We start from the raw sequence: 25,841 nt of genomic DNA, 5'->3' as shown, positions 1-25,841 counted from the left end.
GGCAGGGGCGAAGGCAGCAGCGGCTTGTGTACATACAGTGGGAACAGTGTAAATGTGAACTCATGGACAGTCCCAAGCCCGGCTGCGAAAGGAGGGTTGGGCATGGGGCTAGCAACCTCATCCAGTAAAAGCCCAGAGCTGCAGGAACACCAACAGAAGCTCCTTAGGCCTCATCGCTGGAGAGGAAGGATCTTGACCTGGACGACCTGTGAAATCATGTGGTAAAAATGGAAGCCACAGGGCAGGTCAACCTTCCATGGGCCCAGGACCGAGGAACCTGGTGAGCAGCCTATGGTCCAGCGGGGTGGTGAACTTAAGAAGAACTGTAGGGTTGTAACCGTGGGTGTATTGTAACTGGGTGGCGCTGTGACCGGAATGCGCGGTAACCCGGTGATCGGGGGCGGCGTGGCGACTGGAAGCCTCACCGTAACTGGAGGCACATCGTAACCGGCGGTGTGCTCCAACCATAACTGAAGGTGCATTGTCACGGTGGGGTAATTATCATGATGGTGGGGGGGGGGGGGGGGAGTTTGCTCCTTCAAAACAAACGGAACCGTAAGGCCCACAAACCGCAGCAAAAGTCCCAATCCTGAGGCGAGAAAGGTGAGGGTGATTCAGAGGTTGGGACCCCAGCAGTTGAAGGCTCAGATATCGATGGTGGAGAGAGGAGTTATGTGGGGGGGTGGTGGGAGCAGTAGACAGGAGGCTAAAACTGGGAGGGGCTAGAATTCATTATTGGTTATAGTTTTGGCTGGAGACGTTGACAGAATGGGGGTCGCAGGGGGGTCAAAGGGACGGGGATGAGTGTAGGGGTTCACAGAGAGAGGTGCACAGGCCGGAGGAGGTCACAGAGGCAGAGATGGGTCTAGGGTCCAGGAAAGGTTCACAGAGACAGGAAGGGGTGTCAGGTATGGAGGGGGGGAGCACAGAGATGGGGAGCGTTTCAGGGTCCAGAGACTGGTCATGGAGAGAAGGTAAGGCCAGGGAAGAAAGAAGCTGCCACCTACCCCGCACTTGCTGAGGGCGATGTACCACCAGCGCTCTCTGACGGAGCGGAAGCTCCTGCCTCCCAGGCAGCTGAGAAAGCGGGTCTGCTCCTCCTCCACCACCTGTCGAGGCAGCGGGGCAAAGAGTGGTCAGTTCCCCAGTGTAGGGTATCAATGGTCCCAAAGCCACAGCCCCCAACACCCACCCTGCCCCAGCACCACCGCCCATCATCAAAGACTCCCCCCAGTAACAACGGTGTTGGCTGACTGCTCCCTGAGCTGGGCTAGTGGGGAGATGACAAAGCCCTTCGAGGTGACGCGACTTTACCCCGGCATCCACTACATTCCAACCTGTCCAGGAAGACCCCGAGTTCCAAGATCCCAGTCCCGATGTCTGTTTCATAACACAAACCATTCACAAGTCTGAATATATCCATAAGACACAAGAACAGATTCAGGCCATTCAGCCCATTAGCCTGCACTGCCACTCAATCATGGCTGATTTATTATCCCTCTCAGCCCCATTCTCCTGCCTTCTTCCTGTAACCCGTGACAGCCTTACTAATCATAATTCTATCGACCTCCACTTTCAATAACTTGCCCTCCACTGCCTTCTGCAGCAATGAATTACACAGATTCACCACCCTCTGGCTAAAGAAATTCCTCCTTATCTCTATTCTATTGGGACGTCCCTCTATTTTGAGGTTGTGTCCTCTGGTCCTAGACACTTCCACCATAGCAATCATCCTCTACACATTCATTATATCTAGTCCTTTCAATATTCATTCCATTTCAATGAGATCCCCCTCTTTGATCCAGTCTCCACAGCCATCAAACATTCCTAATATGTTAACACTTTTACGCTCAGGATTATTCTTGTAAACATCCCCCGGAACCTCTTGAATATCAGCACATTCCATGTTAAATGTGGCTCACAATACTCCGTATATGCTCTGACCAACGCCTTATGAACTTCAGCATTACGGTCTTGCTTCTATTACATTTGATCTTTGATTATGTTATTACAGAACATAACGACAGAGGATGTTTTCAAAATGCAGAGGCTTATGTGATTATTGGTGCGGACTGTAGCTTATCTGGTCTCCTGTAGTGTTCTGTGTTTTCTTTCTTGTCGCCATTTTCCGGGCGGGCGATCTGTGAGCTTTTCTGTGCGAGAGCAGGGTTTGAGAGTTTGATGTTAATGTCACTGTTTTTCTGTGTGGGAGTGGGTCGGGGGTTTGGGGTTTGATGTTCTAGCTGCTGGGTGGGTAATCTGTCAGTTTTTGTGCAAAGGGGGAATTGGAGGTTTTGCGAGTTTTGTTTCTTTTTATTCATGCGGGGGAGGGGGTTGTTGATGTCTTTTCTTTCAACGGCCACCATGGTTTTTCCATATTTCATGGCTATCTGGAGAAGGCAATTCTCAGAGTTGTATTCTGCATACATACTTTGATAATAAAATGAACCTTCGAACTTTTGAACAGCACAGCAAAGAAACCGCCCAACAGTGTCGCGACCTAATGCCCGACCCAGGCATATAGTGGAGATCTTTCTGATTGGTTGCCTCACTGTCTGATAATGGAGACGCTAACGCACAGCATTGCAAGAGACTGCAGAGGGTTGTAGACCCGGCCAACTCCATCACAGGCTCAACCGTCCCCACCACCGAGGTCATCTTCAAGAGGTGGTGCCTCAAGAGATGGGGTGCATCATTAAGGACCCTCACCATCTGGGCCACTCCCTCTCCTCATTACTACCATCAGTGAGGAGGTTCAGGAGTCTGGAGACCCACACTCAACAATTTTAGAAACAGCTTCTTTCCCATCACCATCAGATTTCTGAACAGTTAATAAACAATAACTCACTATTCTTCTTTTGCACTGAGGTGTTCTGCAGGGGTCGGAGTTGAGACCACTGCTTTTCACGTTATATGTCAATGAGTTAGATGACTGAATTGGTGGCCAAGTTTTACAGACTTTTCAAAGATAGGTGGAGGGGCAGGTATTGCTGAGGAATCAGGCAGTGTCCAAAAGGACTCAGGCATATTAGGAGAAAACGACAAAGAAGTGGCAGATGGAATACAGTGTAAGGAAGTGTATGGTCATGCACTTTGGTAGACGGAATAAAGGTGTAGACTATTTTCTGAAAGGGAAGGAAATTGAAAAACTCAGAGGTGCAAGGGGACTTGGGAGTCCTCGTGCAGGATTCCTTAAAGGTTAACTTGCAGTTTGAGTCAGGGGTAAGGAATGCATCATTCATTCTGAATAGACTAGAATATAAAAGAAAGGATGTAATGTTGAGGCCTTTTTAAGCACTGGTCAGACCACACCTAGCATTGTGAGCACTCTTGGGCACTTTATCTGAAATGATGCGCTGGCATTTGAGAGGGTCTAGAGCAGGGGTTCACTCGCCTGGGATTCACGGACCCTTTGCTTAATGGTATTGGTCTATGTAATAAAACAAAGTTGGGAATTCCTGGTCTAGAGAAAGATTTTTGGGAATGAAAGGGTTAACTTATCAGCAGCGTTTGATGGCTCTGGACCAGTACTCACTGGAATTTAGAGGAACAGGGAGGGATCTCATTGAAACCTATTGAATACTGAAAGGCCATGATAGAGTGGATGTGGAGAAGCTGTTAACGTGTGGTTCTTGATTATCAGGGCGTCAAAGGTGAAAGCAGGAGAATCAGGTTGACAGAGATAATAAATCAGCCCTGATGGGCCAAATGGCCTAATTCTGCTCCTATGCCTTATGTCTATTAATTGATTGCAACTTAAAGTAATTTTTTTGTATCGCACTGTACTGTTGCTGATAAACAAAAAAAAATTCACACCATATTGTCGGTGACAGTAAACCAGATTCTAATTCAACTAATCCCTTCGGCCTGCACAGTGCCTATGTTCCTCTATTCCCTGCACTTTCATGTGGCTGTCTAAGACAGTCTGAAATTCTCACTGATCATCACCCCTGCTCTACTCTCCACACATATGTGTCCAGGAACAGTTCCATTGCCATCTTCAAGTTTGCCAGTGACATCACAGTTGATGGTGGTGAGTCAGCGTACAGGAGTGAGACAGGACACCTGACTGAGGGGTGCCTCAACAACAACATCACGCTCAACGCCAGAGAAACCAAACATACCATCAGTGACTTTGGGAAAGGGAAGGAGGGTGGTGGAGAGAGTCATTTACTTTAAATTCCTGGACATTAACATATCCGGTGACCTGCCTTGGGCCCAGCATATAGGTGCATTTGCACTCTAACAGACTGCTACTGTTGAAAGGGTTCTGACTGGTTGCAACGTGGTCTGGCATGTACAGGAATGTATAATGCTGCAGAGTATTGGGCTCAGTCCAATACCTCACAGGCACATCCCTCCCCACCACCGGAAGTACCTACAGGAGGTGCTGCCTCAAGAAGGCAATATGCAGCATAAAAGATCCCCACCATCCAGACCGTGCCATCTTCTCGCAGCTCCCACTGGGCAAAAGGTACAGAAGTCCTCAAGTGTTTCTACTCTGCTGTCACTAACATAGCATGGTGATAACTTGCCAACCCTAACCCATAAATGCCTGGACTCTGGGAGGAAACTGGAATACCGAAAGGAAATCCACACGGCCATGGGGAGAACGTACAAATTTCTTACAGACAGCACGGGGAATTGAATCCCGATTAGGGATTGCTGGTGTGGCGTTAGCGTTACACTAACCACCACACTACAGCAGCACCCACTCTGTTCCACTAACCCACAAAAACACACGCATTGTCTGAATGTTCTCTCTTACCTCACAACCCGACCAGATGTAATGCGTTGTCAGGTTAATGACCTGATTGTTATCTGGTCGTAGAACAGACTCCTTCTCGTAACAGTCCTGGAACAGAGAGAGCGAGATCGTGGGAGAAATGAGAGGTAGAACTCATTGAATACAAGGTACCCCATTTCTGGAAGGTGAAATATTTCTCTCTTGGATTGGTGAGTTCTCTGAACAGAGGTACAGAGTATGGTGAAGAAGGAATCTGGCACTCTGACCATCAGGCAGGGCACATAGGACAGGAGTTGTACAAGATGCTCTAGTATTGTATTAGTCTTGATCGTCCTGCTATAGCAAAGATTTTAGTAAACTGGAAAAGCAGCAGAGAATGTTATGAGAACTCAAGGGCTTGAGTTATAGGGAGAGGTTGAGCAGGTTGGGATTGGCGTGCAGGAGACTGAGGGGTGATCTTACAGAGGGGTATAAAACCACGAGGGGCAGAGATAGGGTGAACGTGCACAGTCTTTTCCCCAGGGTCGGGGAATCAAGAACTAGAGGACACAGGTTTGAATGAGAGGGAGCGATTTAACAGGAACCTATTAAGGAGGGGCAACTTTTTCCACACAGAGGGTGCTATAAATGTGGAACGAGTTAACAGGGGAAGAGATCGAAGCAGGTAAAATAACAACAATCAGAGTCAGATTTAATATCACTGGCATATGTCGAGACATTTGTTAATGTTACGGCAGCAGTATAATGAGATACATGATAAATAAATAGAGGGAATAAAGTTACATTAAGTATATATATGTCTATTTAAAAAGCTAAGTTAAAATTAGTAGTGCAAAATAAAACAGAAATAAAAAGTAGTGAGGTCGTGTTCGCTGGTTTATAGTCCATTTAGAAATCAGATGGCAGAGGGGAAGAAGCTGTTCCTGTACCTCCTGTACCTCCTAACAGAATGAAAAGATATTAAAAAGTACATGGACAGGAAAGATTTGGGGGTATATGAGCCAAAGACGGGTGAATGGGACTTGCTTAGATAGGAAGCATGAACCAGTTGAACTGAAGGGACTGTTCCATTGCACAATAAATCTGTGAGGCTTCCTCACAGATCCGTGGAACAGAAAGAGTATAGACTGTAGATAGGCGAGGGGCTTGTGAAAGGTTGCCAGGGAGACAGGAATGCAGGGTCAAGTTTACAATCAGATCACCTTTAACCTCTTGCTGAATGGGGGAGGGAGTTCAATCACTCTCTCCTCGCTGGTATCTAAAACACCAGAGGAGGAGGGAGGGAAAAGGTGCACGGAAAGTGAGGGCTGGTGAGAGAGGAACAGGAAGGGAGGGCAAGGACCTGCAGCCCGAAGGGCTGTTTGTTCTGGACCACAAAATGTCCCACAGAGTTTCAGCGAGTTCAGAGGATGAGGGTGGGCTGCAAACATCAACACTGAACGCACACCTGACAACTGTCTGAGGTACAACTCCATGGTCAGTTGGGTTCTGGGATTAATCCAGGGCACTCCAGGCAGACACAGACAGATACAGGAGAGAAATAGGCTCTTTAGCCCACTGAGTCCATGATAACCATCAACTATCTGGTCACATTCATCCTGCACTTGGTGAAGAAAGCATCTGGCACAATGGCCTTCGTCACTCGGGACACCAAGTATACAGGCTAGAATGTACAAGGTGCTGACGAGGCTGCATTTGGAATAGCGTATTCAGTGCTAGATGGGATGCTCCAAATTTGTGGGATCGGTATAGAACTTGGTAGTCTTGGTGTTGGGGGGGAAGCTCATGTTTAAAAACACAGAGAATAAGGGTTTACTGTAGACTCACAGAGGCACACAGTATGGAAACAGTCCATTCGGCCCAACTGCTCCATGTTGACGAAGATTCCCATCTCAGCTAATCCTATTTGCCTTTCTTTGGCCAATATCCTTCTAAATCTTTCCTAATCACATACATGCTTTCAAATGTTGTTAATGTACCTCTCTCTGGCAATTCATTTCATATATTGCCCACACTGTGGGTGAAAATTTTGCCCCTCAGGTTCCTGTTAAATCTCATTCCTCTCACCGTAAACCTTTGCCCTCCCAGATACCCTGGAGAAAAAGACGACTGAACAGAACCTAGTACGATAAGATGGACTCTTGACCTCACAATCTACCTCATTGTAACCTTGCACCTTGCTGTTTATCTACACTGCACTTTCTCTGTAGCAGTTACACCTATTCCACATTGCTATATTTCCTTGTTCTAATGCACAGTGTAATGACCTTCTGTTTGAAGAGATTCACATTCATTTATTTATCACACGTACATGGAAAAATAAAGGGAAATACATTACTGGTAGTAACAATCAACACACCGAAACATGTGCTGGAGGCAGGCCGGAAGCCGCCACACATTGCAGCACCAACACAGAATGCCCACAATGCTCAGCAGAACAACGTGGGCAGCAACAACAACCATAAATCAAAACAGCAGCAAACAGGCTCACCTTCCCACCGACTCACTCAGAACACAGACAAGCCACCTCTGAGCCTCCAACCTGTAGGCCTTGGCCCCGGACCCTCAGACCTGCAGACATTAGGCCTCAAACCTCCACTCCCTGGCCCAGACCAGAGACATCAGGCTGCAACATTCAGACCTGCCAACTTCAGTCTTGACCACCAGACTCCTACAGACCACTGGGACTCACTGACATGGGAGGGGAGGGCGGGTCACCAAACCTTCACCTCCAGGCCTTGCTGATCTCAGCCCTTGACCACAGGGATTGCTGGTCTTTGTTCGCAGAGTCTGGTGCCCCAACCCTTGGGGGTTGCCAGCCGTCGACTGCAGATCACTCCTACCTGGACTCCGACCACCGGCTCCTGCCCCTGACCGATAGCTCCCCCTCATCCCTGACCCTAAATTGTAAACAGACCCCCAACGCTCACACTGTCCTTAAAACCATCCCTCAGAACCTAAGACACAATTAATTCTCTCCTTGACATACGCTGTAGCTCAGCACCATCTTGAACCAGAAAACTGATCAAAGTATGCAAGAAAAACTTCTCAATGTATTTCTGTACATGTGATAGTAACATTCCATTTCCAATCTTTCCACCAGCAATCCCTGTGGTCAAGACTGTAAGACATTCCGACGGCCCAGTCAGTGGCAGGGGTAGGCCACAGTGACAGGGTTCTTTGCAGGTCGGCGATGCTTGTTTAAAAGTACAGAAAGGACAAGCGAGGCGGCTATTGTTGGGAGAAAGTTAGTGGTGAGAGTTGGAATATCAGGCTTTGAAAGCTCAAGGAGGCGTTAGCCCTGGGTAAGCCTCTGCTAAGCCTTCCTTTTTTCTCTCTCTTACTGTACCTAATGGTAAATAGCAGTCGTGTGTTCTTCATGCCGGGTGTTGGAGTCCTGAGAGACCCAGAGTCTCCCTGGGAACTACATCTGCGTGAAGTGCATCCAGCTGCAGACCGTGTTAGGGATCTGGAGCAGCAGCTGGATGACCTTCGACTTGTACGGGAGAGTGAGGAGATCATCAGGGTTACAGTGAAGTAGTCACCCTGAAGTTGCAGGAGGCGAGTAGCTGGGTGACTGTCAGGAGACATGGAAATGTGAATAGGCAGTTAGCACAGAGCACCCCCGTGGCCATTCCCCTCAATAATAAGTATACCATTTTGAATACTGTTGTGGGGGATGATCTCCCAGGGGAATGCTGTGGAGACTGGGTTACTGGCACTGAGCATAGGTCCATGGTGGAGAAGGGAAAGGGGGAGAAGAGGGGAGCGATAGTGATCAGGGACTCAATAATCAGGGAAACAGACAGGAGATTCTGTGGATGTGAATAGGACACCCAAATGGTAAGCTGCCTTGCTGGTGCCAGGGTCAGGGACTTCTCGAATCACATCCATAACATTTTGGAGAGGGACAGACAGAGCAGCCAGATGTCTTGGTACATATTGGTACCGATGACATAGGAAGGAAAAGCAAAGAGGTCCTGAAAAGGGAGTTTAGAGAGTTAGGTAGGAAGCTGAGAAGCAGGACCTCCCAGGTAGTAATTTCTGGATTGCTGCCTGTGCCAAGCACCAGTGAGGGTAGAAACAGGATGATTTGGCAGATAAATGCATGGCTGAGAAGCTGGTGCAGGGGACAGGGCTTCAGGTTCTTAGATCATTAGGATCTCTTATGGGAGAGGTATGCCCTATTCAAAAGTGCCGGGTTGCACCTGAACCTGAGGGGGACAAATAGTCTTGTGGGCAGTTTGTTCGAGCTGTTGGGGATTTGGTTCAAGGGTGGGAACTGGAGCAAAGGGACTCAGGATAGGACAAATGGTAAAAAAGCAAAGTTAGCAGACAGATTGTCAGGAAGGGCAGGAAGATGACAGGACAAAATTGCTGCCAGCAGGCTGAGTATCGGTGCATAAGGGATACAGAATCAAAAAGGGCAGCAAATACAGTACTCAAAGTGTTATATCTCAATGCATGGGGTATTAGAAATAAGGTGGATGATCTTGTTCCACTTTGACAGATCTTTGGGTATGAAGATGTGGCCATCACTGAATCGTGGCTGAAGGATGGTTGTAGTTGGGAGCTGAATGTCCAAGGTTCCACATCGTATCGGAGGGATAGGAAGGTGGGCAGAGGGGGTGGTGTGGCTCTACTGGTAAAGAATGGCATCAAATCAGTAGAAAGATATGACTTAGGATTGGAAGATGTTGAATCCTTGTCAATTGGGTTAAGAAACTGCAAGGGTAAAAGGACCTGAAGGCAGTTATATACAAACCTCCCAAGAGTAGCTGAGGTGTGGACCACAGATTACAATAAGAAATAGAAAATGTGCATTAAAAGAGCAATGTCATGATATTCATGGGAGATTTCAACATACAGATCGATTGGGAAAATCAGATTGGAAATGGATCTCAAGACAGCGAGTTTGTTGAATGCCTAGCAGATGGCTTTTTAGAACAGTTTGTTGTTGCGTCTACTAGGGGATCAGCTATACTGATTGGGTGTTCTGTAATGCACCAAAGGTGATTAAGGAGCTTAAAGTAAAAGAACCCTTATGAACCAGTGATCACAATATGATTGAGTTCAACTTGAAACTTGATAGGGGAACGTATAGTCTGATGAGGCAGTATTTCAGTGGAGTAAGGGAAATTACAGTGGCATAAGAGAGCAGTTGGCCAAAGTAAATTGAAGGAGATGCTGTCAGGGACGACAGCAGAGCAGCAACGTCGCGAGTTTCTGAAGAAAACGAGGATGGTACAGGATAGTTATGTTAAAAAAATGAAGAAATATTCGAATGACAAAATAGTACAACTGTGGTTGACAAGGGAAGTCAAAAAGTAAAAGAGAGGGCATACAACAAAGCAAAAATTAGTAGGAAGATAGAGGATTGGGAAGATTTTAAAACCTTACAGAGAGCAACTAAAAAATCATAAGGAGGAAAAAGATGAAATATGAAAGCAAGCTAGCAAATAATATCAAAGTGGGTAGTAAAAGTTTTTTCAAGTATGTTAAAAATAAAAGAGAAATGAGAGTGGATATAGGACTGTTAGAAAATGAGGCCAGAGAAATAATAATGGGGGACAAGGAGATGGCTGATGAGCTAAATGAGTATTTTGCATCAGTCTTCACTGTGGAAGACACCAGCAGTATGCCTGATGTTGAAGAGTGTGAGGGAAGAGAAATGAGTGCAGTTACTATTACAGGGGAGAAGGTACTCAAAAAGCTGACAGACCTAAGTCTCTTGGGGCAGAGGAACTGCATTCTAGGGTTCTGAAAGAGGTAATGGTAGTGATTGTGGAGGCATTAGTAATGATCTTTCAAAAATCATTGGACTCTGGCATGGTGCCAGAGGACTGGAAAATTGCAAATGTCACTCCACTCTTTAAGAAAGGAGGGAGGCAGCAGAAAGGAAATTGTAGGCAAGTTAGCCTGACCTCAGTGGTTGGGAGATGTTGAAGTCAATTGTTCAGGATGAGGTTATGGAGTACTTAGTGACATAGGACAAAGTCAGCGAGGTTTCTTTAAAGGAAAACCTTGTCTGATGAAACAATTGGAACACTTTGAGGTGATTACAGGCAGGATAGATAAAGGGGATGCAGTGGATGTTGTATATTTGGACTTTCAGAAGGCCTTTGACAAGGTGCCACACATGAGGCTGTTTACTAAGTTAAGAGTCCATGGTATTACAGAAAGGTTACTTGCATGGTTAGAGCATTGGCTGATTGGTAGGAGGCAGTGAGTGGGAATAAACGGATCCTTTTCTGGTTGGCTGCCAGTGACTAGTGGTGTTCCTCAGGGGTCAGTGTTGGGACCGCTTCTTTTTATGTTGTATATCAAACATTTAGATGATTGCAGGTGATATGAAGACTGGTGGAGGGCAAGTAGTGTTGAGGAAACAGGTAGGCTGCAGAAGGACTTAGACAGGTTGGGAGATTGGGCAAGAGATTGGCAAATGAATACAATATTGGAAAATGTATGGTCATGCACTTTGGTAATAGAAGTAAATATGCAGACTATTTTCTAAATGGGGAGAAAATTTGTAAGTCTGAGATGCAAAGGACTTGAGAGTCCTTGTACAGAACACCCTAAAGGTTAACCTGCAGGTTGAGTCGATTGTGTGGAAGGCAAATGCAATATTAGCATTCATTTCAAGAGGTCTACAATACAAGAGCAGGAATGTGATGCTGAGACTTTATAAAGCACTGGTGAGACCTCACCTTGAGTAATGTGAACCGTTCTAAGCTCCTCATCTAGGAAGAGGTGTGCTGGTATTGGAGAGGGTTTAGAGAAGGTTCCCAACAATGATTCAGGAATGAAAGGGTTATTACACAAGGAACATTTGATGGCTCTGGGTTTGTACTCGCTGGAATTCAGAAGGATGAGGGGGGATCTCATTCAAACCTTTCGAATATTGAAAGGCCTAGACAGAGTAGATGTGGAAATGATGTTTCCCATGGCAAGGGAAGTCTAGGACAAGAGGGCACAGCCTCAGAATAGAGGGGCGTCCATTTAAAAAGATGTGAAGAAATTTCATTAGTCACAGGGTGGTGAATTTGTGGAATTTATTACCATAGGCAATTGGTGAAGCCAGGTTGTTTAGACACAGCATCAAAGGTTACGGGGAGAAGGCTGGGGAGTTGGGGCTGAGGGGGGAGAAAAGGATCAGCTATGACTGAATGGCAGAGCAGACTTGATGGGTCACGTGGCCAAATTCTGCTCCTATGTCTGATACTCTAAAGTTGCAAAGTGCTCCTCATATTTCAACCCCTTCATTCCTGGAATCATCCTTGTGAACTTCTGGACTCCCTCCAAAGACAAAACATCCTTTCTGAGATTTGTTGATAATACTCCAAGTACTGCCTGACCAGTGTCTTATAAAGCCTCAGCGTTATCTCCTTACTTTTATGCTCTGTTCCCCTTGAAATAAATGGCAACATTGTATTTGCCTTCTTTGCCACAGACTCAACCTATAAATTAACCTTCTGGGAGTCTTCAATAGGTACATTTAATGTCAGAGAAATGTATACAATATACATCCTGAAATTCTTTTTCTTCGCAAACATCCACAAAAACAGAGGAGTATCCCAAAGAATGAATGAGAGTTAAATGTTAGAACCCCAAAGCCCCCCGCACAAGCAGCAGCAAGACACAAGAACTCCCAAGTCTATCTGCATCTCTGATGTTTGAACCTTCTCCCCATTTAGATAATAGTCCATGCTACAGTTCCTTTTACATGCATTATCATACATTTCCCAACACTGTATTCCACCTGTTGAAGCCTGGAATGTAGTCCCATGATTGTCTAGTCTTGGGGTCAATAACGGAGGTCAAAGACCAAAGTTGGCAAGTCTGAATGTCACAGCCTGATGTCTCTGGGACTGGGCCAGGGAGTGGAGGTTGGAGGCCTAACGTCTGCAAGTCTGAGAGTACGGGGCCAAGACCTCCTGGATACCAGTTTGGTATCTGGGAGGGCAAAGGTTTATGGTGAGAGAAATGAGATTTAATAGGAACCTGAGGAGCAAAATTTTCACCTAGTGTGGACAGTATATGAAATGAATTGCCAGAGAGAGGTACAATAACAATATTTAAAAGCACATATGCGGATAGGAAAGATTTAAAGGGATATGTGCCAAAGATAGGCAAATAGGATTAGCTAAGATGGGAATCTTCATCAACATGGAGCAGTTGGGCTGAATGGCCTGTTTCTATACTGTGTGCCTCTGTGAGTCTACAGTAAACCCTTATTCTCTGTGTTTTTAAACAAGAGGTTCCCATCCAACATGGGAACTGTCGGCAATTCAACCCTATCCTGCTCTCAAACTGCTCTTTTTCACTCAGGAATGGGGTGAAGGAGAAAGGGAAGGGTGAGTAGGAGATGGGAGGAAAGAGGGAGGGAGATATGGAGGAGGAGAAGGAGTGTTAAAGGTGGGAGATGGATAGGAAGGATGATGAAGTGGGCTACTGGGACAAGGGTGGGGAAGGTGGATAAGCTACGCTGGACAGCAATAATTTTTTAAAGAAGTGTTCCTTCCCTGGAAATGTGATAGATCACTTGAAGCTGAACAAAAATGTAATTTCAGACTACTTGTATCATGTTGGAATTTGGAGAAACAAGAAATTAACTTTTATTGAATATAATGTGTTTAGTTGTATTACAGTCCTGACAATTTTCAATAATTCAACTAAGCTAAAAAAAAAAGGGGGCTTTCACGATGATTTTCATTGGTACTCCATGCGTAAGGCTTCTTGCTTAAGGGTCCAAAAGTAATCAGTCCACATTGATGGATTCCAGTTGCCCTGACACCCGCATCTCCACGCTCGTTACTGACAATGCCAAAATTGGCAGGGAAAAAGTCTAAATGGGCATGCAGAAAATAAAATTTTCAGTGGCATGTTGCACCTCACGGTTTTGTACGTTTGAAGCATGATGTCAACCAGCTACATCCAGTTTGCTGCTCTGCAGTTGCCAAGAAAAATTTCAACAACATCCTTGAATGCTTTCCATGCAATTTTCTCTAGTCCCACAAGAAGCTCTTCAAATTGTCTGTCATCGATGACCTCTTCGATTTAAGGACTAACAAAAAATACCTTTCTTAATCTTGGCATCAGTTATTCTGCGAAACATCTGTTTCAAATATCAAAATCCTTCACGTTCCTTGTTCATCGCTTTCACAAAATATTTTATAAGCCCCAGTTTTATATGTCGAGGCGGCAAAAATATCTTTGTTGGGTCTACAAGTGGCTTATGTGCCAGACTTTTCTGCCCTGGAAACAACTGCTTATGGAGTGGCCGATCCTTATTAATGTGATGAGATTCTTCAGCACGGCTGTTCTGTTGGCAAATGAAACAACAGTGCTTGGTGTAGCTGGGCTGCATTCCTCGTCGCAGCACTACAACTTCCAGATCACCACAGACGTTCCAGTCGTAGTTGCTGTTTCAACAAGACTTCCAAAGTTTGGTATAGTTTCCTTTCATGTTTCCGCACTGAAGTGTGGATCCTGCGGCACAGCTTTCAGGCTCAACACTAAAGAATCAGTAAAAAGATTCCAACGTTGTGGGTCATGCAGGCAACCTAAAGTATGCCTGGGCAAGATAGAAAAACTTTTCAGCCTACATGTTGGGCAACATTTTAATTGACTTGAATTATGAATTGAAACAACACATAACAGGTGATTCCAAAACAAATTGGTGTGTGGTAGGAAAATTTCATGGTCATTTTAATGATCAGCAACCCAAAATCCATAAGATACACCCAAAAGTATTCAGGAAGCAAAATCTTTGTTGTCTGGTGTTACTGGTTTGTTACTGTCAATTGGACTGAGGTACAGTCTTGCACACTGTCCATAGAAATTATTATAACAACTGTGCATTGAGATCGTACAAGGAGAAATAATAACAGATTGCTGAATAAATGGAAAGCACATGATGATTGATCTCAGACAGAAATGTCAACTGCTTATTTTACGCCCCCCATAAAAGCTGTCAACCTGCTGAGTTCCTCCAGCTTTTCCTCCAGTATTTTGTGTGTATGTTGCTCTAGATTTCCTGCATCTGCCAAATCTCTAATGTTTGTGCAGATTATAGTGTTCCATTTACAGAGAATGTGCAGTGCAGACAGACAACAAAGTGCAAAGCCATAATGGGGCAGATTACCAGGTCTGCAGTTCACTTTATCATACCAGGGAACCATTCAAGGTCTATGTAAATGGGATAGACACTGTCCTTGAGGCTGGTGGTATGCGCTTTCAGGCTTTTGTATCTTCTGCCAGATGGGAGAAGAAAGAAGAGGGGTGGGTGGGGTCTTTGACTGTGCTGGCTGCTTTACCAAGGCAGTGAGAAGTGTAGTCCATGGAGTGGAGACTAGTTGCTGTGATTTGCTGAGCTGCACCCACAACTCTCTGCAGTTTCATGCAGTCACATGTAGGGCAGTTGTCAGACCAAGTCATGGTGCTTCAGACAGGATGCTTTTTGTTGTGCATTTGGTGAGCAGATGTGAGAAGACTGACTAGTGCCTGTGGAGGGATGTTGGGATGGTGTGCCTAGGGTGTAGAAGGGAGTGGTGTGGGGTGACTGTAGAAAATGGATTATGATGGGTGGGTGGAAGGGGAGGAGACAGATTTTGGAGGGTAGGATGAGAGACAGGTAAAATAGGAGCTGGACAGGTTGGGATGTGGAATGGTGGGTGAGGTGTGGAAGCCAGGCTGGACCAAGTACCTGGGATCCCGGGGACAAACCCACACTCACCAGGTTCTGCTTCTGATAGATGGCTGGCCACTGTGTGGCGTCGTCAAAGTACAGCAGAACATTCTGGCAACAGTTGGCCTGTAGAAAGAGATCAGTGAGGGAGCGGGGTCAGACACTGTTGTGCACCCTTCCACGTTACCAGAAATGGAGAGGTGATGGCGGCCTTAACTTGATGCTGAGAGAGGCTCCCAGTCCAGCCAACACTCTCCCACATTTGGAGCTGAGCCCCAATCTTGTGGATCTCCCTTTCCCCATAAACTCCCAACCCGACGTGACCCATCCCAACCCTCTCCGAACACAACCCTACACAACCCTCTCTGAACTCACCCCTCCCCATCCCTACATGACCTATCATAACTGTTTCCAAACCCACCCCTTCCAACTCAACTCAGTCCAACCCAACACTCCCAAAGCCACCCAAAAATACCCTCCGCACCTCAGCTCTTCCAACCCAACTCACCTAACCACATTTCCCTTTCCAACCCGACACACCTAACCCAGTCCAACTACACTCCTCAATTCTCCCCAACTGAGCTCTATCTAACCCAGTCTTCACCAATCAAACCTTACATTCCACAGCCATCTGCAACTGACCTCACCCAACCCTTGACAACTCAACTCCATACAACCTAATCCTCCCCAATCAACACCACCCCCTCCATCCCAACCTTCACCAGTCCAACACAATCAACCCAACACTCCCCAACTAAACCCATTCCACTCGACCCAACCCACTCCAATTCACTTGTCCAATAAATCCTCCCTAACCAAACATTCTTATCCCCAGCTCAACCCACCCAATCCAACTTAGTCAACTCAACCATCAGTAAATTACCCCTTTCTCCCCAAAGCTACCACTTCCAATCCTCCCTAACTCAGACCAATGCAACTTTCCCAAACTGAATGGAACCTATCCCACCACATCTTAGTCCAACCCAACCCCCAATTCTTATTCCTTCTCTAACCCAATACATCCCAATCCATTTCAATCCAACCCATTCCTCTCAATCCTCCCTAACAACCTTCTACAACCCAACACAACCTCCTCCAACTCTGCCTTCCCAAACCCAACACTCCTAAATTAAACCCATTCCACTTCACCCAACCCTCTCTAATTCAGCTTAGTTCAAACCAATCCTCCCCAGATCAACATAGTCAACCATCCCTCCCCTCCCAAACCCAATTCAGATGACCCCAACCCATACTCCCCCCATCCCTAATGCTGCCTAATCCATGCCACCCCTTCCAAAGCTGCCACTCCCCAAATCAGCTGAGACCAATCCAACAGTCCCCAACCCAACACTCTCAAACCCAACCCACAAAATCTTGAACAACTGACCAGCTACGAAAGCTCCCTAACCAGTTTGGGATGCCCAGGTCATTTGACCCAATAGCTCTTTTCTGATTGTTTCCTGGGATCTGTAGCAGACCTCCAATACAGCTTCTTGCACTTCTCCACTTCCAACCTCTCCCCTGTTCCATCCTGCCAAGCCTGAACCTAATCTACCAATTTCCCTTCCTCCAACCCCTCCCTACGTTCATCACTGCCTTTGAGGCTGACCCTGCCCTCTCTCCCCACTAAAGCCCCACATTGCCATCCAGGATCACCCAGGCCACCCCATCACATCTCACCAATACCCTCCTGACCTCCCATCCCACACCTCCCAATCTCCCCACGCACCCTCCCAGTGCTAAATCCTTCTCTCCAGCACCCCTCTCAGCCACTCATCGCCTTCCCTGTTTGCCCCCCCCCCCCCCCACCACCAACCACTGCACACCGATGTTCATCTCCTCCCACTGTCACACACACCTCGGGATACTTGAAGTGGAACTGAAGCCTCCCGTGGTTGGATAGGAAGCAGAATCTGGTGAGGAACACCCAATCCTGAGGGAGAGAGGTCAGAGGTTACACAAGCGCATGAGTCATAGATCGCAGCCTGCCTCCGAGGAACTGCCATTTGGCCACTTCAATCTTGATCCCCACCCTAAGATGTCACGGTTGATCCAGGACTGATTCACACACCACGCCAGCCCCCCACCTCCTGAACTTTAACACAAAGGCCAGCAACAGGCCCTCCAGACCACTGTATCTGTGCCCATCACAATGCCAATTAACCAATCTCATCTGCCTGCATCTAATCCACATTTTTTGATCCCTGTCTTTTTGCCTCTCTTATCTGCCTCCAGTAACGTCCCTGGCAGCACATTCCAGGCACCCACCATTCTGTATAAAATAAATTACCTTGCACCTCCTTTAAACTTAACCCCTCTCCCCCCAGTTATCCGCCATTTCCACCTGGGGAAAACAGACTACACAACACACACCTGTAGAAGTTTGACAGACCTTAAGGTCCAGGTCCGCAACTCCCTGAGAGGGGCTGCACAGGTTGAAATGGTGATAAAGAATTACGTCATGCTTGCCTTTATTAGTCGAAGCATTTAAGTTCAAGTGTTGGGAAATTATCATAGCTTTATATTTAATCATGATATTATTATCATCACTGCCTCTGAAGGGTTCTTTTCCCCTAAGATCCCTAATTACCTTCAGCTCCCTAATCAAACATGCTGCATTACACAATCCATGCATCATAGCTTGGCATGGCGGCTCCAAAAGGCAGGATCACAGGAGGGTATAGAGGATTGGGCACACAAGCCTTCCCACCATGGAAGACACCTGCAGCTGCAAAAGGTGGTGCCTCAGGAAGGTGAGGAACATTAAGGAACCTCATCAAGCATTAAGGAACATGCCCACTTCTTGCTACTACCATCGGCGAGGAGGTACAGGAGCCTGAAGACCCCACGCATAACATTTTAGCAATAGCTTCTGCCCATCTGCTATCAGATTCCTGAACAGTTCATGAACAAACACTACCTTGCTATTCCTTTTCGCACTATTTAATTACTTAGCATTTCTTCACTGTAATGGATAGTAATCTTAGTGTCTTGCACTGAACTGCTGCTAGAGAACAAATTTCGCAACATATCTCAGTGATAATAAACCCGATCCTGCTTTCATTGCACCTGTGCACGCATGGACTTGTGCAGGCGGCAATAAACTTGGCTTTGATGATTAATTACTCTCTAGACTGCTCTGAATGCTGTCCAACATCGAATGGGCTGTGTGAGTGTCACATTCCCTCCCCCAGGACACTGCTCTGATGCACCTCAGTTTAAATAACCGTCCCTTCATCACATAACATTGTCCTCTTTGCTCAGGACCATCCCACTCTCAGGTGTCTCACTATGACGATGGCACATTACTCTGCTAGTCACCACGCTCTGCTACCATGAGAACTGTTTAAATTGTTAAACAGGCTCGGGGATGGTCTAATGAGAGAGATCTGGTGACTGGATGGAGTCGGGAACGGTAGCCAGCCACACAAATCAGGGAGGGGAGGGATCATTCACTGAGTCAGTGTGGGTGAAATTCAGGCAAAGTTGAAGTAAATGCATTATCAAAGCCATATAACAATTACAGCATGGAAACAGGCCATCTCGGCCCTTACAGTCAGTGCTGAATGCTTACTCTCACCTAGTCCCACTGACCTGCACTCAGCCCATAACCCTCCATTCCTTTCCTGTCCATATACCTATCCAATTTTACTTTAAATGCCAATACCGAACCTGCCACTACCACTTCTACTGGAAACTCGTTCCACACAGCTACCACTCTCTAAGTAAAGAAATTCCCCCTCATGTTACCCCTAAACTTTTGCCCCCTAACTCTCAACTCATGTCCTCTTGTTTGAATCTCCCCTAGTCTCAATGGAAAAAGCCTATCCACATCAACTCTATCTATCCCTCTCATAATTTTAAATACCTCTATCAAGTCCCCCCTCAACCTTCTATGCTCCAAAGACCTAACTTGTTCAACCAAAATACAAATATGCTGCAATACAGTATCTTGAGATGCATTTTCTTGCGGGCACTTGACCAGGACAATAAAGTAGTACAACAGAATTCATGAAAAACAAAAACTGCCAAACATCAGGAGCAGAGACAGGAAGGGAGCAATCATTCTATTGGGAGTATTCTATAGACTTCTCCCCCGCTCTCCACACCCCCACCCCCATAGCAAAAGGGCGAGTGAGGAGCAGATCAGAAGTCAGATTTTTGAAAAGTACATAAATAATTGTTCTCATGGGTGACTTCAATTCCCTAATATTGATTGGCACCTCCTTAGTGCAAAGAGCTTTAGATGGTGAGGAATTTGTTAGGTTTGTCTAGGAAAGCTGCTTTAATTAACTTGTAGACAGGCTGACTAGAGAAGAGACCATACTGGAGCTGGTATGAGGCAATGAACCTAGTCAGCTCTCAGATTTTTCAGAGGGTTGAGCATTTCGGAGTCAGTGACCACAGCACACCGGCCTTTAAGCATAGTCCTGAACAGGGTTAGGAGCAGACAGCATGGTAATTACGATGCTTTTAGGTAGAAACTTGGGAGCATAGACTGGGAAAAGATGTTCTTGAGGAAATGTACAACAGAAATGTAGAGGTTGTTTATGTTCCATGGTGTTCTGGATATATTTGTCCCATTGTACGGGGACAGGCGGGTAGGGTCAAGGAACCATGGTTGATAAGAAATGTAGAACATCTCGTCAAGAGGAAAAAGGAAGCTTAAAAAACAAGGATCAGACAGGGCTCTCAAGAGTTACAAGGTGGCCAGGAATGAAGGGATTTAGGAGAGCTAGAAGAATCATGAGAAGGTCTTGGCAAGTAGGATTAAGAAAACTCCAGGGCATTCTATACTTGCATGAAGATCAGGAGGTTGCCTAGACTGGGGGTAGGGACAATCAGGGATAGAAGAGGAATAAACTGCCTTAAGTTCTAGGGGGCTAAGGTGTAGCACCTTCTTCGACCTCCCCCCACCCCTGAGAAAGGATCATGTGAAGCCATCGGAGCCAGTGGTTGTATGAGCAGCTGGTGCATATCATAAATCCTGGTTATGCAACCACTGATGCCAGGCAATCTCTGAAGAGTTATTGACAATGGCGGGATCACCTAACGACACTGCCCAGAAGGCAGAATGGTAATCCACTTCTGTAGAAAAAGCTGCCAAGAATAATCATGGTCATGGAAAGACCATGATCATGCACGCCATACAACATGGCACATAATGAACAAATCCTTGGAATAAAAGACCATCGAGTCTTACATCAGCGGTGGTGAGCAAACTATTAGAGAGGATTCTTAGAGACAGGACTTCCAAGCATTTGGAGAGAAGCACAGTTTGATTAGGGTCATCAGCATAGCTTTGCAAGGGGCAGGTCATGCCTCAGAAGCTTGACTGACTTTTTTTTTAGGAAGTCACAAAACAAGTTGAAGGTAGAGTTATGGATGTGGTGTATAAGGTTTTCAACAAGGTTTCGCATGGTAAGCTCGTTCAGAAAGTTAGGAGCCAAAGGATACATGGATATGCAACTAGCTTGCCTATAGAAGGCAAAGGGTGGTAATAGCTGCAGCATATTCTGCCTGGAGATCCATAACTAGTAGTGTTCTGCAGGGATCTGATTTTTATAAATGACTTGAGTTAATATGTTTGCAGATAATACGAAGGTTCTGTATAGTGTAGAAGGTTGCCATAGGTTACAATGGGACATTGATGGATTATAAAGTTAATGGCAGGACCCTTAGCAGTTTGGACGAACAGAAGGATCTTACAGTCCAAGTCCATAGATCTCTCAAAGTTGCCACGCAAGTTGATAGGGTGGTTAAGAGGGTGTACGGTGTGTTGGCTTTTGTTAGTTGGGGAATTGAATTCAAAAGCTATGAATAATGCTGCAAATCTATAAAACTCTGGTTGGACCTCACAGAGTATTGTGTTCAGTTCTGGTCGCTCATTATGGGAAGAATGTGGAAGCTTCAGAGATGATGCAGAGGACATTTACCAGGATACTGCTTGGATTACAGAAGAAATCTTATGACGTATGGCTGGGCAAGCTATGGCTTTAATATGACAGGACATACTTTAATTGGAGGAAGTATAGGGGAGAAGTCAGAAGTTCATTCAGTCATTATGTGCCATGTCGCAAGAAGTGACACAGAGAGCTGCAGGTATGTGGAACACATTGCTAGCGGTGGTGATAGAAGCAGATACGTTAGGGATATTAACTCTTAGATAGGCACATGAATGAAAAAAAATGGAAGCCTATATGGGAAAGAAGCATTACATTGATCTTGAGTTGAAGGGCTCATACTGTAGAACTGTGTGTGTATGTGTTGGTGGGGGCTGAGTTTGACATTCTCCCTGTTACCAATTGAGTTCCCTCTGGATGCTCCTGTTCCCTCCCACATTCCTAAGCAAATATGCCAGTGAATTGCCTCCCTGGTGTGTAGGTGAGAAGTTGAATCGGGGGGGGGGGGGGGGGGTGTCAATGGGGATATGTAATCAGTGTAAAAGAGTAGTTGATGGTCAACATGGACCCGATGGGCTGAAGGGTCTATTCTCAGCTGATAAACAATGGCTTCACCAAAATTCCCCCAAATACATGTAAGCGTTTTAGAAATATATACACATTTTTGTGTCAGTTGCATTTTTGTGATATTAGCTACAGACCAAAGAAGAGCACATGAACAGATCCTGTAACCCACCATGCTGCGCAGAACTAATTAAACAGCTAACTAAATTAATCCTTTCTGCCTACACAATGTCTATATCCCTCCATTTTCTGTGCATTTGTGAACATTATAACAGCCTTTTAAACACTGCTCTCGTATCTTCCTCCACCACCAACCCTGGCGGAACATTCCAGGCCTCCACTGCTCTCTGTGCAAGAAGAAAATTGCCCCACATTCTCACCTTCACTTCATACCCTCTTATTAGAAATTTCCACCCTAGGGAAAAAAAAGATACCAGTTCTCCACTCTGCCTGTGCCAGTCATAAAGATGTAAACATCTCATGATCTCCCCTCAGCCTCCGAAGGAAACAACAAATTTCTCCACCCTCTCTTTATAGCCCTCTAATCCAGGCAGCATCCAGGTGAACTGCACCCTATGACCTTCCAGTAACAGGGTGACCCGTACTGAATGCAACATTCCAGGTTCAGCCTAACCAGAGTTTTCTAAAGCTCCAACACAGCTTGCTGACTCATGACCTTGGACTAATAAAGGCAAACACACCTTCCTCACCCTATCTACCCTTGCAGCCTCTTTCAGAGAGCTATAGGGTTGAACCCCACGATCTCTTGTACATCAATAGTGTTAAGGGTTCTGCCTTTTTACACCTGACCTCCCAAAGTGCACTTTGGCTGGATTAAACTCCATCAGCCATTTCTTTGTCCAAATCTGTAACTGATCTCTATTCCACTGTATCATTTGGCAACCTTTTACACTATCTACAACACTTATATCATCTGAAAACTTACTGACCCACCCATGCACATTTTCATCCAGTTCATTTATATACTGTAAATTAGAGACTCCTGTGCAGATCCCTCCATCACTGTCTGCTATGGAGGGACTACTGCACAAGACCAAAAGAAGCTGAAGAAGGTTGTAAATTTAGTTGGCTCCATTTTGGGCACTAGCCTACGAAGTACCCAGGACATCTTTAGGGGGCGGTGTCTCAGAAAGGCAGCATCCATCATTAAGGAGCTCCAGCACCCAGGGGATGCCCTTTTCTCACTGTTACCATCAGGCAGGAGATACAGAAGCCTGAAGGCACACACTCAGCGATTCAGGAACAGCTTCTTCCCCTCTGCCATCCGATTCCTGAATGGACATTGAAGCTTTGGACACTACCTCACTTTTTTTAAATACACAGTATTTCTGTTTTTGCACATTAAAAAAAAATCTATTCAATATACATATTTGATTTACTTGTTTATTATGTTTTATTGTATCTACTATTATTATTTTTTCTCTCTCTCTCTCTGCTAGATTATGTATCGCATTGAACTGCTGCTGCTAAGTTAACAAATTTCATGTCACATGCCGGTGATAATAAACCTGATTCTGATTTTGAACACCACTAGTCATGGACCTCCAGCCAGAATAAGAGCTCGACCCTCTGACAAGCCAGTTCTGAATCCAAGCAGCAAATTCACCATCCATCTTGTGGATAGGCCTCCTGTAAGGGACCTTGTAATAGTCTTTACTAGAATCCATGTGGATGGCATCTGCAGCTCTACTTTCAACAATCTCCTACATCATCTCCTCAAAAATCTCAATCAAGGTAGGAAGACATGACCTACCCCTCACCAAGCAACGATGACAATCCCTAATTAGACCATGGTTTTCTGAGTGCTTACAAATCCTAATCCCAACGAAGTTGACGCAGGGTTTCTGTAGCGGTCTTGAGTCTCCCAATCAGGGAGGGTAGTGTGTGTCCAAAACCTGCTGGTGACTCTACACCTCAACACCCCATAGAGAACCCGTTCCCAGACGGCATGTACTGGTGAGGTACATTTTCCGCTGTAGGTGTTACCTTCAGGAGGACGCAAGCCTCCTCTCAGTGCACATTTTCCACTCCCCAGCGGGTGAAACTGCCCTTTCACTCATGTTTAGAAGAGTGTGGCTGGAGTCTCATTCAAGCCTACCAAATATTGCAAGTCCCAGATAGAGTGGACATGGAGAGGATGTTTCCAATTGTGGGAGAGCCTAAGCCTCAGAATAGAAGGATTTCTCTTTAGAACAGAAATGAGGAGGAATTTCTTCAGGTAGAGGGAGCACGCTCCTTGACGTCTCATTGGGAAACCACAGTCAATGCAGATCGGAAATAGCATTTCCTCCTCGCTGACAAATCAACACTGGTACCTCATGGATGTGTGCTTCACCCACTGTTCCACTCTATCTACAGTCATGATTCTGTGGCTAGACACAGCTCAAATACCATCTGTATATTTGCTGATGACCCAACTATTGCTGGCAGAATTTCGGATGGTGACGAGGAGGCGTACAGGAGTTCAGCTAGTTGAGTGGTGTTGCAACAATCTTGTACTCAATGTCACGGAGCCCAAGGAATTGATTGTGGACTTCAGGAGGGGGAAGTAAAGGGAACATCCAACACCCTCATCGAGGAATCAGCAAAGGGAAGGGCGAGCAGTTTCAAGATCCTAGGTGTCAACATCTCTGAGGATCTATCTTGGGCCCAATATATTTATGCAATTACAACGAAGGCACAACAGCGGCAATACTTCATCAACATTTTAAGGAAGTTTCGTGTGTCACAAGGACCAGCAAATTTCTATAGATGTACGCGGAGAGCACTCTGACGGGGTGCATCACCACCTGGAATGGAGGGTCACTTCAAAGGATCGGAAAAAGCTGCAGATACTGCCAGCTCCACATCATTTAGGAAAATGCCTCAAAAAAAGGCCACAAACATCATGAAGGACCCCATCTCCCAGGAAGTGTCTTCAAGCTCATATGCCTCCGCCATCATGGAGAAGGTACCGAAGCATGAGGACACACGCTCAATGTTTGAGGAACAGTTTCTTCCCCAGTGTCATCTGATTTCTGAAGGGACACAGCGAACCCATGTACACTACTTAATTTAAGTTTACATACATCTATTTCTCATTGAAACTTACAGAATTTTTGGTTATGTGTTGAACTGTACTTCGGCTGCAAGTTTCGATACATTTGCCAGTGATATTAAACCTGCTTCTGTGAATCTGTGGAAATCTATGTCATTGGGTTTACTTAATGTGGACGTTGATAAGCTCCACAATGTAGAAGTTTATGAGAAGGCAGGTGAACAGGGTTAAGAGGGATAATAATCAGCCATGACCAAATGGTGCTGCAGACTGGATAAGCTCAGTGGTCTAAGTCTGGTCTTATGTCTTATGGTTTTACAGCACTCCTCCCCATGCCCTCCCAAATCCCACATTGGGACCAAACCCATCTCTTGGAGACACTCTCGTGGAAGAAGTGTTTGGTCAACTCACAACTTCCACCTTCACCATCTATAAATGGTTGAATGTAAACCATAGGGGACATTGAAGAGATAACGTAATGATCGTACTCGAGAAATAGGTCCCCTTCAAATAGGAAAAAAGGGTCAGACACAGAGTGAAGCTCCCTCCACACTGTCCCATCACACACTCCCGGGGTCAGACAAAGACTGAAACTCCCTCTAAATCATCCCCTCACACACTCCTAGGGTTAGACACAGAGTGAAGCTCCCACCACACACTCCAGGGGATGGAAGATGGGATTAGTGTTAATAACCCACTGAGTTTACTCTGTAGTAATGCTCTGATGTTTTTGAGAAACGCCTCACTCAGACGCTTGCTTCTGAACACCTCCTGTGTGACAAGGCACAGGAGAGATGGCAGTCAGCAGATAGACCCCCAGTGGGAGAGCCGGGGACAAGCAGAGAGCTGAGAATTGATATGGGGACTTGGATTTTCTGGGAA

At 45.8% G+C, this 25,841-nt stretch overlaps 1 protein-coding gene across 2 annotated transcripts in view; it reads right to left on the bottom strand.

Moving 5' to 3' along the window:
- The window catches only part of tmem145 (transmembrane protein 145), a 60,880-nt gene that overhangs the window by 34,327 nt on the left and 712 nt on the right, over positions 1-25,841 (bottom strand). Inside the window, exons 2-5 of one of the 2 annotated variants that reach the window (XM_059968204.1) lie at positions 17,293-17,367; positions 15,483-15,560; positions 4,769-4,855; positions 1,008-1,109 (exon numbers count right to left, since the gene is read on the bottom strand). In XM_059968204.1, coding sequence (XP_059824187.1) covers positions 1,008-1,109; positions 4,769-4,855; positions 15,483-15,560; positions 17,293-17,367 — 342 coding nt within the window. The remainder of the gene's footprint in view (positions 1-1,007; positions 1,110-4,768; positions 4,856-15,482; positions 15,561-17,292; positions 17,368-25,841) is intronic. The other variant, XM_059968212.1, reaches the window with a different exon arrangement.

Source organism: Hypanus sabinus, chromosome 1, assembly GCF_030144855.1.
Source record: "Hypanus sabinus isolate sHypSab1 chromosome 1, sHypSab1.hap1, whole genome shotgun sequence".
NCBI classification, from domain to species: Eukaryota; Metazoa; Chordata; class Chondrichthyes; order Myliobatiformes; family Dasyatidae; genus Hypanus; species Hypanus sabinus.
Note: the sequence above shows the minus strand (reverse complement) of the source record. Positions and strands in the feature narration are given on the sequence as shown.